This window comes from Rana temporaria, chromosome 8, assembly GCF_905171775.1.
Source record: "Rana temporaria chromosome 8, aRanTem1.1, whole genome shotgun sequence".
Classification (NCBI taxonomy): domain Eukaryota; kingdom Metazoa; phylum Chordata; class Amphibia; order Anura; family Ranidae; genus Rana; species Rana temporaria.
Genome location: NC_053496.1, coordinates 31,548,207 through 31,568,443, shown reverse-complemented (window position 1 = coordinate 31,568,443; position 20,237 = coordinate 31,548,207). Strand labels below are relative to the sequence as shown.

General features: G+C 48.7%; 1 protein-coding gene across 8 annotated transcripts in view; it reads right to left on the bottom strand.

Annotated features, from left to right (window-relative positions):
* The window catches only part of SHTN1 (shootin 1), a 148,978-nt gene extending 135,936 nt beyond the window's left edge, over positions 1 to 13,042 (bottom strand). For all 8 annotated transcript variants that reach the window (XM_040361496.1, XM_040361498.1, XM_040361499.1 and 5 more), the window contains exon 1: positions 12,951 to 13,042. In XM_040361496.1, coding sequence (XP_040217430.1) covers positions 12,951 to 12,996 — 46 coding nt within the window. In that variant the 5' untranslated portion in view covers positions 12,997 to 13,042. The remainder of the gene's footprint in view (positions 1 to 12,950) is intronic.
* Between the last annotated feature and the right edge of the window lie 7,195 nt (positions 13,043 to 20,237).

The following is a 20,237-nucleotide window of genomic DNA, read 5'->3' as shown; positions in this document are numbered from 1 at the left end:
TTTCTGCTCAACTCACACAGTTAGATGGACAGCGCAGTCCGCATTGTTGTCAGAAGAAGCTCCCAGAGAGTACAGATGGGAAGGTCATATATTTTTTACAGCAGGTATCTACATAGGGCTTTACATACTGATTATTTCCATCAAACCCTGGCCTGCACAGGAGCTTACAATCTAAGGCCCCCCATTTCACATGCATGGACCAATTTGGACAGGAGCCATTCAACCTATCAGCGTGTCTTTGACCATGGGAGGAAACGAGTACTGGGAGGAAATGCTCACAAGCACAGCAAGAACATTAGGGGATTATGGAAAATTAAGGGGGATTATAACGGTGCTATTTAAACAAGTCGTATATTAAAAAAAACATCAAAATTGTAGATATAAACATTTTATTAACCACTTAAGCCCCGGACCAATATGCTGGCTAAAGACCCAAGGGGTTTTTACAGTTCGGGACTGCGTCGCTTTAACAGACAATTGTGCAGTCGTGCGACGTGGCTCCCAAACAAAATTGGCGTCCTTTTTTCCCCACAAATAGAGCTTTCTTTTGGTGGTATTTGATCACCTCTGCGGTTTTTATTTTTTGCGCTATAAACAAAAATAGAGCGACAATTTTAAAAAAAATGCAATATTTTTTACTTTTTGCTGTAATAAATATCCCCCAAAAACATATATAAAAAAAAAAATTTCCTCAGTTTAGGCCGATACGTATTCTTCTACCTATTTTTGGTAAAAAAAAAAATCGCAATAATCGTTTATCGGTTGGTTTGCGCAAAATTTATAGCGTTTACAAAATAGGGGATAGTTTTTTTGCATTTTTATTTTTTTTATTTTTTTTACTAGTAATGGCGGCGATCAGCGATTTTTTTCGTGACTGCGACATTATGGCGGACACTTCGGACAATTTTGACACATTTTTGGGACCATTGTCATTTTCACAGCAAAAAATGCATTTAAATTGCATTCTTTATTGTGAAAATGACAGTTGCAGTTTGGGAGTTAAACACAGGGGGCGCTGTAACATTTGGGGATTACTTTGTGTGTGTTTACTTGTGTAGGGGGGTGTGGCTGTAGGACTGACACCATCGATCGAGTCTTCCCTATAAAAGGGATCACTCGATTCATGCGCCACCACAGTGAAGCACGGGGAAGCCGTGTTTACATACGGCTCTCCCCGTTCTTCAGCTCCGGGGAGCGATCGCGACGGAGCGGCTATAAACAAATAGCCGCGCCGTCGTCCCGGATCGCTCCCCAAGCGGACCCGACCTCCGCATGTACCGGGGGGGGGGGGGGGTCCCGATCGGACCCCCCACCCACGTCAAGCAGAGGACATACAGGTACGTGCTTGTGCCTGTCCGTGCCATTCTGCTGACATATATGTACATGAGGAGAAAACTTTCTATTAGATTCACAAAATGTATTGATTGACTCATACCCCTGAGGAAGGCAACGTTTTGCCGAAACATGTCGGGAGTTTCTGTAACATCTTTTGTCAATTCTACTGGATCTCAAATGTTTTTATAAGATTTTTTCTACTATTAATAAAATGTTTATATCTACAATTTTGATTGTTTTTTATAACCAACTTGTTTAACCACTTGCCGACCTCCTCATGTACATATACGTCAGCAGAATGGCACGGACAGGCACATGTACGTACCTGTACGTGCTCTGCTTGACGTGGGTCCGATCGGGACCCCCCCTGGTACATGCGGCGGTCGGGTTCCCTCGGGGAGCGATCCGGGACGACGGCGCGGCTATTCGTTTATAGCCGCCCCGTCGCGATCGCTCCCCGGAGCTGAAGAACTGGGAGAGCCGTATGTAAACACGGCTTCCCCGTGCTTCACTGTGGCGGCGCATCGATCGAGTGATCCCTTTTATTAGGGAGACTCGATCGATGATGTCAGACCTACAGCCACACCCCCCTACAGTTGTAAACACACACTAGGTGAACCCTAAATGTTACAGCGCCCCCTGTGGTTAACTCCCAAACTGCAACTGTCATTTTCACAATAAACAATGCAATTTAAATGCATTTTTTGCTGTGAAAATGACAATGGTCCCAAAAATGTGTCAAAATTGTCCGAAGTGTCCGCCATAATGTCGCAGTTACGAAAAAAAAACGCTCATCGCCGCCATTAGTAGTAAAAAAAAAAAAAAAAAAATAAATGCAATAAAACTATCCCCTATTTTGTAAACGCTATAAATTTTGCGCAAACCAACCGATAAACAATTATTGCGTTTTTTTTTACCAAAAATAGGTAGAAGAATACGTATCGCCCTAAACTGAGGGAAAAAAAAAATGTATATATGTTTTTGGGGGATATTTATTATAGCAAAAAGTAAAAAATATTGAATTTTTTTCAAAATTGATGCTCTATTTTTGTTTATAGCGCAAAAACTAAAAACCGCAGAGGTGATCAAATACCACCAAAAGAAAGCTCTATTTGTGGGGAAAAAAAGACGCCAATTTTGTTTGGGAGCCACGTCGCACGACCGCGCAATTGTCTGTTAAAGCGACGCAGTCCCGAACTGTAAAAACACCTTGGGTCTTTAGGCAGCATATTGGTCCGGTCCTTAAGTGGTTAAATGGCACTGTTATAATCCCCCTTAATTTTCCATAATCCCCTAATACTATTTTCAAGGATAGTAGAGTTTCCAGCTCATTTTGGAAGGCAAATAACAGCAACCCCCCCCCCCCCCCCCAGGGAAATCTGCCATGAACGTGCACAGCACCTGCAGCTATATCATTATTGGAATGACAATAGTCTTATGTCTTATGTCTGGGGCGCTTCTACTCATCCCTCCCCATACTTTGTCTTATCTAATGCTGAATATATACGAGGGGGTGACGTGGAGACCCCCCCAACAAAGAGCTCAGCTTCCACATTAGAATTGTATTGGGAGCTGAAGGAAAACAGTCTGGTGATGATTATTCTTATTTTGTGACCACAATCCGATCACAGAGGAGGAGGAGGAGTCATGTAAGCTCATCAAATAGAACAATAGAACGCCAAAAATCAATCAGCTGACCACAGCAATTCTCCAGGCAGGTGATGACCTCATAAAATAATTGGCTTGTATTGATCAGTTATGGGTGGATATCAGGGCACTGAACATACTCAGTGACCACTTCTATTTACTGGGAATTCCAAAATCACAGAGACTCTGCACTGCAGCCCCAGACATGACAGAGGATTTCCCTGTGTACACATCACACAGGACTGGGGAGGAAACGATCAATACAGAAGAAACATATAAAACCAATCAGCACCATGGACAGCTCACACTGCACCATACAGCAATCACAAGGATTCTAAAACCTGCAGCCTATCCAATCACTAGAGACCAGTGACATCACTGAGAATACAGCCTATCCATTCACTAGAGACCAGTGACATCACCAAGAATACAGCCTATTCATTCCCTAGAGACCAGTGACATCACCAAGAATACAGCCTATTCATTCCCTAGAGACCAGTGACATCACTGAGAATGCAGCCTATTCATTCCCTAGAGACCAGTGACATCACTGAGAATGCAGCCTATCCATTCACTAGAGACCAGTGACATCACCGAGAATACAGCCTATCCATTCACTAGAGACCAGTGACATCACCGATAATACAGCCTATCCATTCACTAGAGACCAGTGACATCACTGAGAATACAGCCTATCCATTCACTAGAGACCAGTGACATCACCGATAATACAGCCTATCCATTCACTAGAGACCAGTGACATCACTGAGAATGCAGCCTATCCAATCACTAGAGACCAGTGACATCACTGAGAATACAGCCTATCCAATCACTAGAGACCAGTGACATCACTGAGAATACAGCCTATCCAATCACTAGAGACCAGTGACATCACTGAGAATGCAGCCTATCCATTCACTAGAGACCAGTGACATCACTGAGAATGCAGCCTATCCATTCCCTAGAGACCAGTGACATCACTGAGAATACAGCCTATCCATTCCCTAGAGACCAGTGACATCACTGAGAATGCAGCCTATCCATTCACTAGAGACCAGTGACATCACTAGGGGTGCAACGAATCATCATTGATCCGAACGGGCCGCTGCGTTTCGGATCGGCACACCACGCGATCCGCGGATTGTGGCCATAGGAAAGGCCACGGCTTCGTCCAAGCTCCGGAGCAGAAGCCATCTTGGTACACCCGGCGGCGGCCTAGGTGGGATGTGGGGAGATGTAAACATTACAGGGGGGAGATGACGTGGACATTACAGTGGGGGAGATATATGGTGGTGATCTGAAAAATTATCTGATCCGTGACTCTGATCTGAGGAACGATCCGAACCGTGAGTTTTTTGATCCGTTGCACCCCTAGACATCACTGAGAATGCAGCCTCTCCATTCACTAGAGACCAGTGACATCACTGAGAATGTAGTCTATCCAATCACTAGAGACCAGTGACATCACTGAGAAAGCAGTCTATCCAATCACTAGAGACCAGTGACATCACTGAGAATACAGCCTATCCAATCACTAGAGACCAGTGACATCACTGAGAATGCAGCCTCTCCATTCACTAGAGACCAGTGACATCACTGAGAATGTAGTCTATCCAATCACTAGAGACCAGTGACATCACTGAGAAAGCAGTCTATCCAATCACTAGAGACCAGTGACATCACTGAGAATACAGCCTATCCAATCACTAGAGACCAGTGACATCACTGAGAATACAGCCTATCCAATCACTAGAGACCAGTTTAATCCATGTCTTATGAAGAGATCAAATACATCGCTCTTTCTAGATTTTCTTGCCTAGGCTCCATTGTGGATCTATTATTTTAATTGTTCAGAATTCAGACTCAGCTCAATAATTTAGTAAAAGCAGGAAATAAAATGTGTACAGTACTAGGAAGAGAGAAAACCATTTATAGGCAGAGAGCCTCTTTAGAAGGCATTGTGTGTCTGGGGCTGTATATATGAATGGGTGTTAAAGAAGACCTGTCATCAAACATTAATGTCGTAGGCCAAGCGAAGAGTGACCTGCGGTGTTCGGTTACCTACACACTCCATCCAACACACTGTATCCACCTGAAAATAGAGACCTGAATACAAAGGAAGCCATATGGCCATTCTAGTTACTGTTTCTACATGCATACAGCTTTAACATACCATTACATGAAGGTGACAGGTCCTCTACACCATTACATGAAGGTGACAGGTCCTCTATACCATTACATGAAGGTGACAGGTCCTCTATACCATTACATGAAGGTGACAGGTCCTCTACACCATTACATGAAGGTGACAGGTCCTCTATACCATTACATGAAGGTGACAGGTCCTCTACACCATTACATGAAGGTGACAGGTCCTCTATACCATTACATGAAGGTGACAGGTCCTCTATACCATTACATGAAGGGGACAGGTCCTCTATACCATTACATGGAGGCGACAGGGCCTCTATACCATTACATGAAGGTGACAGGTCCTCTTTACCATTACATGAAGGTGACAGGTCCTATACCATTACATGAAGGTGACAGGTCCTCTATACCATTACATGAAGGTGACAGGTCCTCTATACCATTACATGAAGGTGACAGGTCCTCTATACCATTACATGAAGGTGACAGGTCCTCTTTACCATTACATGAAGGTGACAGGTCCTCTACACCATTACATGGAGGTGACAGGTCCTCTTTACCATTACATGAAGGTGACAGGTCCTCTTTACCATTACATGAAGGTGACAGGTCCTCTATACCATTACATGAAGGTGACAGGTCCTAAACCATTACATGAAGGGGACAGGTCCTCTATACCATTACATGAAGGGGACAGGTCCTCTATACCATTACATGGAGGTGACAGGTCCTCTATACCATTACATGAAGGTGACAGGTCCTCTTTACCATTACATGAAGGTGACAGGTCCTCTATACCATTACATGAAGGTGACAGGTCCTCTACACCATTACATGAAGGCGACAGGGCCTCTATACCATTACATGAAGGTGACAGGTCCTCTATACCATTACATGAAGGTGACAGGTCCTCTTTACCATTACATGAAGGTGACAGGTCCTCTATACCATTACATGAAGGGGACAGGTCCTCTATACCATTACATGAAGGGGACAGGTCCTCTATACCATTACATGAAGGGGACAGGTCCTCTATACCATTACATGGAGGTGACAGGTCCTCTATACCATTACATGAAGGTGACAGGTCCTCTATACCATTACATGAAGGGGACAGGTCCTCTTTACCATTACATGAAGGTGACAGGTCCTCGTTACCATTACATGAAGGGGACAGGTCCTCTTTACCATTACATGAAGGTGACAGGTCCTCGTTACCATTACATGAAGGTGACAGGTCCTCTATACCATTACATGAAGGTGACAGGTCCTCTATACCATTACATGAAGGTGACAGGTCCTCTATACCATTACATGAAGGTGACAGGTCCTCTATACCATTACATGAAGGGGACAGGTCCCCTATACCATTACATGAAGGTGACAGGTCCTCTATACCATTACATGAAGGTGACAGGTCCTCTTTACCATTACATGAAGGGGACAGGTCCTCTACACCATTACATGAAGGTGACAGGTCCTCTATACCATTACATGAAGGTGACAGGTCCTCTATACCATTACATGAAGGTGACAGGTCCTCTTTACCATTACATGAAGGGGACAGGTCCTCTATGTTCTCAACAAAGCCAAATCCTACCACACCTGTGTCACAAAATCTTACCTATACCACCTACGACCTACGTGATAGAAATCACAAAACAAATCTACTCTCAATGAAAGCCTGTATTGACTGACTGACCTGAACTCAAAAATCTACCTTTTGTCTTGAATTCCCCATGAAAAACAGCTGTGCCCTTCCTGTGCCCAGGCACTCCTGATATTAGTGCCCTTCCTGTGCGCAGGCACTCCTGATATCAGTGCCCTTCCTGTGCCCAGGCACTCCTGATATCAGTGCCCTTCCTGTGCCCAGGCACTCCTGATACCAGTGCCCTTCCTGTGCCCAGGCACCCCTGATATCAGTGCACTTCCTGTGCCCAGGCACCCCTGATATCAATGCCCTTCTTGTGCCCAGGCACTCCTTAAATCAGTGTCCCACCTGTGCCCAGGCACTCCTTGAATTAGTGTCCCACCTGTGCCCAGGCACTTCTGATATCAGTGCCATTCCTGTGCCCAGGCACACCTGATATCAGTGCCATTCTTGTGCCCAGGCACTCCTGATATCAGTGCCATTCCTGTGCCCAGGCACCCCTGATATCCGTGCACTTCCTGTGCCCAGGCACCCCTGATATCAATGCCCTTCTTGTGCCCAGGCACTCCTTAAATCAGTGTCCCACCTGTGCCCAGGCACTCCTTGAATTAGTGTCCCACCTGTGCCCAGGCACTCCTGATATCAGTGCCATTCCTGTGCCCAGGCACACCTGATATCAGTGCCATTCCTGTGCCCAGGCACACCCGATATCAGTGCCATTCCTGTGCAAAAGGCACACCCGATATCAGTGCCATTCCTGTGCAAAAGGCACACCCGATATCAGTGCCATTCCTGTGCAAAAGGCACACCCGATATCAGTGCCCTTTCTGTGCCCAGGCACTCCTGATATCAGTGCCCTTCCTGTGCCCAGGCAACTGATAACCTCTCACTGCAAATACACAGCTATCTAAGGCACTGCTGTCTCTGTCACCAGATTTCTAGTGTGATTTGGTGATGTCAGTATTGTGCTGCTCACTGTTCTCCTTGCTGGAGAGGACACTGTACCTGAGGACCTGCATTACAAAGCTCTCCCTGCTTTTGCAGCATTCATTTAGTGGATCTGTGCGCACATCAGCTATTCATACAGAAAAGTTAAGTTGCACATCTTATGGCACAGTTAAATGGGTTGTAATCCTCCTGTTTTTTCACCTTAATGCATTAAGGTGAAAAAAATGCTGGCAGTCACCGGCCCCCCAGTCCCCCCGTTTTACTTACCTAAACCCTGGAATGTCCCACAGCGAGGACGCGCAGTCTCTCTGCCCGGGGTTTTCTGCTCATGATTGGATAGATAGCAGCGCAGCCATTGACACGGAGGCCGGGGGGCGGGGCTGAGTCCTGCATTCAACGGCTATGGATGCCAAATGCTGGACACGGGAGCGTGCCCGCAAAAGGTAACCCCCCAGGAGAGCACTTCTCCTAGGGGATTATCTGGTGCGGGGAGGAGCCGTGAGAGCCACCGGGGGACCCCAGAAGATGGCGTTTGAGGCTACTCTGTGCAAAACAAACTGTAGAGTGGAGGTAAGTATGATATGTTTATTACTAAAAAAAAAAAAAACTTTAGTGTCACTTTAAAGGTCCATGAACACCACAACACCGCACTGCAATGCAAGCAGTGACTCATTGACACAAATTGCACCAAAACAAACGGGCTGAAAGGCACACAAATAGGGCAGGCTGCATTTCAAGGCAGTGCTTTGCATGGGAGGCCATGCGTTGTGCCACACTGCAGTGCACATGCATTTCCGTGGTGTGTTGGGGTGAGGATTATAACGAATGGCGCCGTAGGGCAAGAAAGCATGTAACGTGCGTTGTAACAGCACGTGCTCTTCACCTTATCCTCACAGTGTGAACTTGGAGGATGGAGCACATGTTTCTCACAGCGGATCTATGAACAGGAAAAGGCGCCACAATTCGAAAAATGTTCCCTGGAAAAACAGAAAACGATCATCCTCCTGCCTGTCCAGTTGCAGGTAACACAGGTGATGCATGGGGGCAGCTTTACCGGTTAGACAGGACACATGGCATACCTCCCCAAAGCCTCAGCGTGTCCTCCGGCAAAGGTTCAGTTCAGTGACTCCTGTCATCCAACTGACTGCAGAGCCCTGACTACTCTACTTTCCCTGTATGTTCTACCAACCCACCACCCACTAATGTGGCGCGGGTAAAATGTATTCTGCAGCAGGACAATGACCCAAAACATACAGCCAGTCATTAGGAACTATCTTCAGTGGGCCATATTCTGAGTATAGTTACGATGGAGTATCTCAGGATACTCCATCGTATCTCTCTTTTTTGGGCCGCGTATCTATGCGAGTGATTCCTAGAATCATTTTCGCATAAATACGCTGAAGATCCGACATGTGTAAGTCACTTACACTGTCGGATCTTAAATGTAATTACTCCGCCGGCCGCTAGGTGGCGTTTACGTTCAGGTCTCATTTGTTTATGCAAATGAGCCTGATGCGCCGATTCCCGAACGAAATCGCGTCGCGTAACCGTCGCTAACGTCGTTTGCGTAGGCGTAAGGTTACCCCTGCTATATGAGGGGTAACCTTACGCCAGTCCCACGTAGGCCATGTTAGGTATGGCGTCGGGTCCGCGTCGTGTTTTCCCGTCGGGTACGTCGTTTTACTAAGTCGTCCGCGAATACGACTTTACGTCAATGACGCACACGTCGGCGTCATTGATGTTTTACACCGAGAACTGGAGCATGCGCACTGGGCTATTTTAAGCCCGGCGCATGCGCAGTTCGTTAGAATCGGGGGCGCGCTTAATTTAAATAGAAGCCGCCCCCTTGGAATTACGCGGGGATACGCCGGGCCAAATACACTACGCCGCCCCAAACTACGGAGCAAGTGTTTGGGGAATACAGCACGTGCTCCTGTAGGTTGGGGCGGCGTAGTGTAAATGGCTTACGCGCCGCCCGCCTACAATCTACGGGAATATGGCCCAGTGTAAAGAAGAACAAGAAGTCCTGGAAGTGATGGTTTGGCCCCCGCAGAGCTCTGATCTCAACATCATGGAGTCTGTCTGGGATTACATGAAGAGACAGAAGGATACGAGGCGGCCGACATCCACATAAGATCTGTGGTTACGTCTCCAAGATGATTGGAACAATCTGCAGAGTTACGTCAAAACCTTTGTGAAAGTCTACCGAGAAGAAATGATGTTCATGTGAACTCCAAATATTGATATGATTGGAATTTTTCTTCTGTTTGTTTATTTTTATCAATTTACAAAATGCAAAAAAGCAATGAAAACACCTTTTTGAAAGCATTTTTTTAAAGTGTTATTAAAGCTTTGTTTTATTTTTATTTGGCTCCTCCCCATCAAGCAGTGTCCCCAGAGAAAGCCGCTTGCCATGGGGGCACCGCTGCGTGCTCGCTACCGAGCTGCTGCTCTATGCATCCATAAGAAACAGAGACGTGGCTCAGCACCGCCTCTCAGGTAAGGATAGGGGGGGGGGGGGGGGGGGGGGGGGGGGGACGCTGCACACATGTAAACAATCAGCCTTTAGAATCCTCACACCTGCCTAAAACCTTTGCACATGAGCCATATGCCTGGGGGGGGGGGAGGGGGAACCCTGGTCTGGCACCTGTCATGTGACATATGTCTGGAGAAGAACCCCTGGTCTGGCACCTGTCATGTGACATATGTCTGGAGGAGAACCCCTGGTCTGGCACCTGTCATGTGACATATGCCTGGGGGGGGGGAGCCTTGGTCTGGCACCTGTCATGTGACATATGTCTGGAGGAGAACCCCTGGTCTGGCACCTGTCATGTGACATATGTCTAGGGGAGACCCAGGGTTCAGCACCTGTCACGTGACATATGTCTGGGGGTACATTGGGTCTGGCGTCTGTCAGCGGGTCCAGCTCCTGTCATGTGACATACGTCTGGGGGTACCCCGGGTCCAGCTCCTGTCATGTGACATACGTCTGGGGGTACCCTGGGTCCAGCTCCTGTCATGTGACATACGTCTAGGGGGACCAGCTCGTGTCATGTGACATGTCTGGGGGGACCCCGGGTCCGGCTCCTGTCACGTCTGGGGGGGAACCCGGGTCCAGCTCCTGTCATGTGACATATGTCTGGGGGGACCTCGGGTCCGGCTCCTGTCATGTGACATACGTCTGAGGAGACCCTGCCATGTGAGGCACGTCAGGGGGGACCCCGGGTCAGGCTCCTGTCATGTGACATACGTCTGGGGGGACCAGCTCCTGTCATGTGACATGTGTCTAAGGGAGACCCAGGGATCAGCACCTTTCACGTGACATATGTCTGGGGGTACATTGGGTCTGGTTTCTGTCAGCGGGTCCGGCTCCTGTCATGTGACATACATCTGGGGGGGACCCTGGGTCCGGCTCCTTTCATGTGACATATGTCTGAGGGGAACCTGGGTCCAGCTCCTGTCATGTGACATATGTCTAAGGAGACCCTGCCATGTGAGGCACGTCAGGGGGGACCCCGGGTCCGGCTCCTGTCATGTGACCTACGTCTGGGGGGACAATGGGTCCGGCTCCTGTCATGTGACCTACGTCTGGGGGGACAGCGGGTCCGGCTCCTTTCATGTGACATATGTCTGAGGAGACCCTGCCATGTGAAGCACGTCAGGGGGGACCCCGGCTCCTGTCATGTGACATACGTCTGGGGGGACCAGCTCCTGTCATGTGACATGTGTCTAAGGGAGACCCAGGGTTCAGCACCTGTCACATGACATATGTCTGGGGGTACATTGGGTCCGGCTCCTGTCATGTGACATACCTCTGGGGGGACCCCGGGTCCAGCTCCTGTCTTGTGACCTACGTCTGGGGGGGGACAAAGGGTCCAGCTACTGTCATGTGACATACGTCTGGGGGGACAGCGGGTCCAGCTCCTGTCATGTGACATACGTCTGGGGGGACAGCGGGTCCTGTCATGTGACATACATCTGGGGGGGGGGGGGGACAGCGGGTCCGGGTCCTGTCATGTGACATACGTTTGGGGGGACAGCGGGTCCGGCTCCTGTCATGTGACATACGTCTGGGGGGACAGCGAGTCCGGCTCCTGTCACGTGACATACGTTTGAGGGGACCTCGGGTCCGGCTCCTGTCATGTGACATACGTTTGGGGGGACCTCGGGTCCGGCTCCTGTCATGTGACATACGTTTGGGGGGACAGCGGGTCCGGCTCCTGTCATGTGACATACGTTTGGGGGGACAGCGGGTCCGTCTCCTGTCATGTGACATACGTTTGGGGGGACAGCGGGTCCGGCTCCTTTCATGTGACATACGTTTGGGGGGACAGCGGGTCCGTCTCCTTTCATGTGACATATGTCTGAGGGGACCCTGGGTTCAGCTCCTGTGATGTGACATATGTCTGAGGGGAACTCGGGTCCAGTCATGTGATGTGGCATATGTCTGAGGGGACCCCGGGTCCAGTCATGTGGCATATGTCTGGGGGGACCCCGGGTCCAGTCATGTGGCATATGTCTGAGGGGACCCCGGGTCCAGTCATGTGGCATATGTCTGAGGGGACCCCGGGTCCAGTCATGTGGCATATGTCTGGGGGGACAGCGGGTCCGGCTCCTGTCATGTGACCTATGTCTGAGGGGGGGGGGGGGGGGGGGGGGGGGGGACAGCAGGTCCGGCTCCTTTCATTTGACATATGTCTGAGGAGACCCTGCTATGTGAGGCACATCAGGGGGTCCAGTCATGTGGCATATGTCTGAGGGGACCCTGGGTTCAGCTCCTGTGATGTGACATATGTCTGAGGGGAACTCGGGTCCAGTCATGTGATGTGGCATATGTCTGAGGGGACCCCGGGTCCAGTTATGTGACATATGTCTGAGGGGACCCCGGGTCCAGTCATGTGGCATATTTCACACACTATGACCCCCTTCGCAGAGCCTCCATTGCAGACAGCAGTAACCCATAGCAACCTCCTAGAATCCATTGTTAGCTGACTGCAGCTGGGTGGGGCTGCTGGTTGCCACCGGTTACCACACTGACAGCCCGTATCCATGGAGACCATTGTACTGACATGAGGTAGGGGGAGGGGGGTGACATCATGCATTGCACAGAGCCGTCTACCTGCAGCCCCACCTGCCGGAACCCTCACCGGACCCCTCCCCCACCTCATCCCAGCTCTGTGCATTGTAGTCCGGGGTGACCCGGTTCCGGGTGTCTCACCTCGCTCCTTCAGCCCGCTGATGACCCGCAGCTCCTCCTCCTCCATTGTGGATCGGTGCAGAGATCGGTGTGCGGGATCCGGAAGTGTCGGAGGGGGCGGAGCCTGTGAGATCAGCTGGCGATCCAACCCGAGAGCGGAGTGTATATAATATAATATACTCCCCATAGAGGTCTCCTCTCCCCACCCACCGCTATATCCTTCTATGGACCCATCTCACCCCATAAATATATATATATATATACTCCCCATAGAGGTCTCCTCTCCCCACCCACCACTATATCCTTCTATGGACCCATCGCACCCCATAAATATATATATATATATATATATATATATATACTCCCCATAGAGGTCTCCTCTCCCCACCCACCGCTATATCCTTCTATGGACCCATCGCACCCCATATATATATATATATATATATACTCCCCATAGAGGTCTCCTCTCCCCACCCACCGCTATATCCTTCTATGGACCCATCTCACCCCATATATATATATATATATATATATACTCCCCATAGGTCTCCTCTCCCCACCCACCGCTATATCCTTCTATGGACCCATCGCACCCCATATATATATATATATATATATATATATACTCCCCATAGAGGTCTCCTCTCCCCACCCACCGCTGTATCCTTCTATGGACCCATCTCACCCCATATATATATATATATATACACCCCATCCATTCATTATCCTCCATACACCCCCTATAGAAGACATCACCCCCTCCCCATACAGCTCTCCTATGCTGACCCTCCCCCTCCTATACACCCCTATAGAAGACATCACCCCCCCCCCTCCAGCTCCCCTATGCTGACCCCCCCCTCCTATACACCCCTGAAGAAGACATCACCCCCCCCATACAGCTCCCCTATGCTGACCCTCCCCCTCCTATACACCCCTATAGAAGACATCACCCCCTCCCCATACAGCTCTCCTATGCTGACCCTCCCCCTCCTATACACCCCTATAGAAGACATCCCCCCCCCCCCCTCCAGCTCCCCTATGCTGACCCCCCCCTCCTATACACCCCTGAAGAAGACATCACCCCCCCCCCATACAGCTCCCCTATGCTGACCCTCCCCCTCCTATACACCCCTATAGAAGACATCACCCCCCCCCCATACAGCTCTACTATGCTGACCCTCCCCCTCCTATACACCCCTATAGAAGACATCACCTCTCCCCATACAGCTCCCCTATGCTGACCCTCCTATACACCCCTATAGAAGACATCACCCCCCTCCCCATACAGCTCCCCTATGCTGACCCTCCCCCTCCTATACACCCCTAAAGAAGACATCACCCCCCCCCCCCCCTATACAGCTCTCCTATGCTGACCCTCCCCCTCCTATACACCCCTATAGAAGACATCACCCCCCTCCCCATACAGCTCCCCTATGCTGACCCTCCCCCTCCTATACACCCCTATAGAAGACATCACCCCCCCCCTCTCCCCATACAGCTCTCCTATGCTGACCCTCCGCCTCCTATACACCCCTATAGAAGACATCACCCCCCCTCCCCATACAGCTCCCCTATGCTGACCCTCCCCCTCCTATACACCCCTATAGAAGACATCACCCCCCCCCTCTCCCCATACAGCTCTCCTATGCTGACCCTCCGCCTCCTATACACCCCTATAGAAGACATCACCCCCCTCCCCATACAGCTCTCCTATGCTGACCCTCCCCCTCCCATGCACCCCTATAGAAGACCTCACCCCCCCTCCCCATACAGCTCCCCTATGCTGACCCTTCCCCTCCCATACACCCCTATAGAAGACATCACCCCTCCCCATACAGCTCTCCTATGCTGACCCTCCGCCTCCTATACACCCCTATAGAAGACATCACCCCCCCCCCCCCTCTCCCCATACAGCTCCCCTATGCTGACCCTCACCCTCATATATATATATATATAAAACACAGCCATATACCATTGCAGCACCTTCCCCTTATACTAGGTAAGGGTGAGCTCCAGCGTGTTCGCATGGTACACGTGCAGAGCCCGCCAGGAAGTCTGCACGGCGCTGCGCTAATCACAGCCAGGGAGACATTGTCCCGATGCTCGGCTGCAGAGATCGGCAAATGTCTCCCTGGCTGTGATTAGCGCCATGCACACTTTCTGGCACGTGTACCATGCGAACACGCTGGAGCTCATCCTTAAGGCAAGACACACAGCTGGTATAGGGATTGATGTGACTGGCTCTGTGTTCTCTGTACAGTGCTACAAAATACTGTATGTCAGAACTATATATATATATATGTATAATATTACTTAGAGTGTGTAACACTGCTGAGGTATTAGAGTGTAAGCTCCTTTGGGACAGAGACTGATGTGACTGGCTTAATGCTCTCTGTACAACACTACAGATTATGTCAGAGCTATATAAATGTATAATAATAATAGAAATAACAGTGTGTGGCTCTGGTGGAGACATTAGAGTCAGTGGCGGTGCGTCCATAAAGGGTGCACAGGTGCCGCCCCCTCTCTCCTGCCACCTGTCTATTACCATAGATAGATTCATGTAATGCATGAATCTATCTATGGTCCCCGCTGCCACCCCCTATTCAGGTGCCCGGCCCCTTTTCGGGTGCCGGGCACCTGAATTACAGCGGCGGGGTATTTTTTGGAAGCACCTGATTAGAGCCATAGGCCCAGATTCTTGTCCACTGGGCGTATCTCTGCGGCGGCGTAACGTATCCTATTTATGTTACGCCGCCGCAAGTTTTTCAGGCAAGTGCTTTATTCACAAAGCACTTGCCTGTAAAGTTGCGGCGGCATAGCGTAAATCACCCGGCGGAATTCAAATTTGGCAGGTAGGGGGCGTGTAACATTTAAATGAAGCGCGTCCCCGCGACCGAACGAACTGCGCATGCGCCGTCCGTAAAATATCCCAGTGTGCATTGCTCCAAATGACGTTGCAAGGACGTCATTGGTTTCGACGTGAATGTAAATGACGTCCAGCCCCATTCACGGACGACTTACGCAAACAACGTAACTTTTTAAAATTTTGACGCGGGAACGACGGCCATACTTAACATTGGCTGCGTCTCATAGACCCAGGGGCAACTTTACGCCGGGAAAAGCCTAACGTAAATTTAATGCGTCGGCTGAACGTACGTTTGGGAATTTGCGTATCTAGCTAATTTGCATACTCGACACGGAAATCGACGGAAGCGCCACCTAGCGGACAAAAAAAAAATTGCAGTTTAGATCCGACGGCGTAAGAGACTTACGCCTGTCGGATCTAATGGATATCTATGCATAACTGATTCTAAGAATCAGTCGCATAGATACGACGGCTTAGATTAGGACTTACGACGGCGTACATGGCGCTGCGCCGTCGTAAGGCCTTTGAGAATCTGGGCCATAGGCTCTAGTAGGCGTCCAAAAAAGGTGAACAGCGGGCAACTTGCTGGGCGCTCGCAGTTCACTCAGCGTTGTGTTAGGAAAGCGAATATTCATACACTGAACCGCCTCTCAGCCAATCAGGTGCTCAGGTCTGTTACCTGTCATCTGATTGGCTGAAACAATATGCACTGTGATTGGATGCCTATCGGGCATCCAATCATAGCAGAGGACAGGAGAAGACATCGAGGAGCGTGGAGGACATCGCCACCGTGACTCACTGCCCCATGAGACAGGTAAGTGCCGGGTGGGCGGGGGATGCACACTGGCAGCATTTGATGGGCACAGTAGCGGCAATTGATAGGCACACTTGGCAGCAATTGATGGGCACAGTAGCGGCAATTGATGGGCACAGTGTCAGCAATTGATGGGCACACTGGCAGCAATTGATGGGCATAGTAGTGGCAATTGATGAGCACACTGGCAGCAATTGATGGGCGCAGTAGCTGCAATTGATGGGCGCAGTAGCTGCAATTGATGGGCACACTGGCAGCAATTGATGGGCACACTGGCGGCAAGTAATTGTTCACAGTAGCGGCAATTAATGAGCACACTGGCAGCAATTGATGGACACAGTAGTGGCAATTGATGGGCACACTGTCAGCAATTGATGGGCACACTGGCAGCAATTGATGGGCACAGTAGTGGCAATTGATGAGCACACTGGCAGCAATTGATGGGCACAGTAGCTGCAATTGATAGGCACACTGGCAGCAATTGATGGGCACACTGGCGGTAAGTAATTGTTCACAGTAGCGGCAATTAATGAGCACACTGGCAGCAATTGATGGGCACAGTAGCTGCAATTGATAGGCACACTGGCAACAATTGATGGGCACAGTAGCGATAATTGATGGGCACAGTGTCAGCAATTGATGGGCACACTGGCAGCAATTGATGGGCACAGTAGTGGCAATTGATGAGCACACTTGCAGCAATTGATGAGCACAGTAGCGGCAATTGATGGGCACACTGACAGGATTTGACGGGAACAGTGGCAGCAATTGATGGGTACAGTTGCTGCGTTTGATGGCACAGTGGCGGCAATTTATAAGTACAGTGGCTGCATTTGATGGTACAGTGGCGGCAATTTATAAGTACAGTGGCTGCCTTTGATGGGCAAAGTGGGTGCATTTGATGGCACAGTGGCGGAAATTTATAAGTACAGTGACTGCATTTGATGGCACAGTGGCGGCAATTGATGGCATAGTGGCCGAGTTTGACGGGCACAGTGGATGCGTTTGATGGCGCTCTGTACAGCACTGCAGAATATGTCAGAGCTATATTATCACAGACAAGCATTAAGCGATGGGATAATTTTAGAACATGATGGAGTTAATGTCCTCTCGTCCTGGATTCCTCTGGACCGGTTGGCTGTGAATGGGACTCATTTCCCGATACTCCAGGAAAAGTTTGGCTCGGATTCTTTTCTTCGGATCATCTTGAGAAGATTTCAGCCCAAATAAAGTTTAAAGTGGCATGCACATTACTATTATTCCTTGTGGCGAATTAAAGTCATTATCAGGAGGTTTGATGGCCCCTTTTCTGAGTGGAGGCATTATCTACATTATGATGATTATCAGAGCCTCATTTCACTCTCATCTCAATAAGACCATCAGGAAGGGAAAATTAGTCGCCATGAAAACAGCCCAAATTGAGATGACAGAAGAGAAAGGATAAAGTGGGACTGGGCGCAGGGGGCGGGGCTACCTCACCAAGGGGAAAGAAAGTCTTTTTTTTTTTATATATTATTATATTTTATTACTTTACACAGAAATTACGGAATAACACGATTTGTGTCCCCTACAGCCGCCAAGGAACTACAAGTCCCAGCAAGCCATGAGATTGGTCGATTTTGGAAATTTGGTGAGAAACTGCAGGAAGAAGTTCTTCCCATGATGGGTTTTTTTTCGAATTTAAAGCAGAATTAAAACTTCCTATCCTTTTCAGCCAAGGAAATCGCCATCTCAGCGTCTGTTTGATCTGCAACTGCCATGGTGGTGCTGCACATGTGATCAGTGACGACTCCAGACATTTGATAGTTTGACAAGCAAATGTGACAGTTACCATTCCATTTCCCGGCATGCCTTGTTTTTTGAAACAGTTAAATCAATGGGTTTAGTTCCATTTTTAACCACGGAAGGATTTAACCGCTTCCTGACCAGAGCGTTTTTTGCGGTTTGGCACTGCGTCGCTTTAACTGACAATTGCGCGGTTTTTGCGACGTGGCATCCAAACAAAATTGACGTCCTTTTTTCCCCACAAATAGAGCTTTCTTTTGGTGGTATTTAATCACCTCTGCTGTTTTTTTTTTTTTTGCACTATAAACAAACACTTTTGAAAAAAAATTTTTAACTTTTTGCTATAATAAATATTCCCCAAAAATATATAAAAAAATATATAAAAAAATATATAAAAAATATATAAAAAAACACATTACTTTCTCAAAAAAAGTCAGAAGGGCTTGAGTGTGGTGAAAACACGTTGTGGTGTTAGCAGCAACTGGTATATTTTTGATTTGTATTAATTTATTAGAGTTGGGTTGCGTTAATTGAGAACAGATTTTTCAATACATACCTTTGAGATGTTCTTCTGCCGGCTATTGTTGGGGCCCTTTATGTGAGTTAGTGCACCTAAAGCATTTGTTAACCTGAAAAAATATATAAAACAGATCCGGTCCCCTAAAGCATGTTATACAGCACAATGCTTGTGCTGTGTGATTTGGCCCCCTGTAACACCTACAAAACCTGGCTGATCCTGCCTAGCTATGCCCTCCACCCTGTAAGCTGGTGTATCATGGCTGCTGAGCCCTGACAGTGTGGTCAGCATACCTGTCCCCGTCATCCGCAGCCCTGCTCTGTCCTCCTCCGCCCTCCCCTCCCTGCATGTCTGCTCGTGTCAGCGCCCGCCCCCTCCATTTCTGCTGCTCTCATAATAAATATAAAATGCTCCAATACCCTCTGTATTATAACAATAAGTGCCCCTGTGTTATATAAAAAATATGCCGATCTGTACCTACAGTATGTCACAAAAGTGAGTACACCCCTCACATGTTTGTAAATATTTTATTATATCTTTTCATGTGACAACACTGAAGAAATTACACTTTGCAGGCCAACCCCCAGCTGGCACTGCCTGGGCACACTGGCAAGCATTTGGGGTGCCTTGGAGCAGCTCTGAAGCTTACGCATGTATTTTCAAATGTGTGCAAACTAAACCCCTGTTTTTAACGCAAACTGTTAGACAGGTTTATTCAGTTGGTAAGCAAACTGGTTGGCGATTAGAGCGTTGAATTTTCTCTGGTTTTGTTATGTCACCAGAAATATATGACCTACTCTTTTAATGCAGGTTAAACTAACTAACTAACAAGAGGACTTACGTTAAAACATTAGTTTGACCTGAGTCAGTCATATACACTGGGCTGGATTCAGAAAGATCAGCGGATCTTTCTGCTGGCGTAACGTATCTCTGATACGTTACGCCGCTGTAACTTTGGGCGCAAGTTCTGTATTCAGAAAGAACTTGCGCCCTTAGTTACGGCGGCATATCGTATGTGTGGCGACGTAAGCCCACCTAATTCAAATGGGGATGTTGGGGGCGTGTTTTATTTAAATTTTACTTACTTTACTTTTTTTTTAACGCCAATGTAATCAGCACATGCGCACCTATGTGCCATTGCTTTCAGTTGCCCGGGACATTACCAGCGGGTCCCGCGCGCATGCGAGGGAGTGATGTCATTGCGGCTTCGGCCAATCAGAGCGCCGGAGCCACGATACCCGGAAGTGACTCCGGGATGACATGTCGCGGGCCGGTGCTGTGTCAGGCAACGCAGCAGGGGCTTTGATCCCAGATGAGTATTAC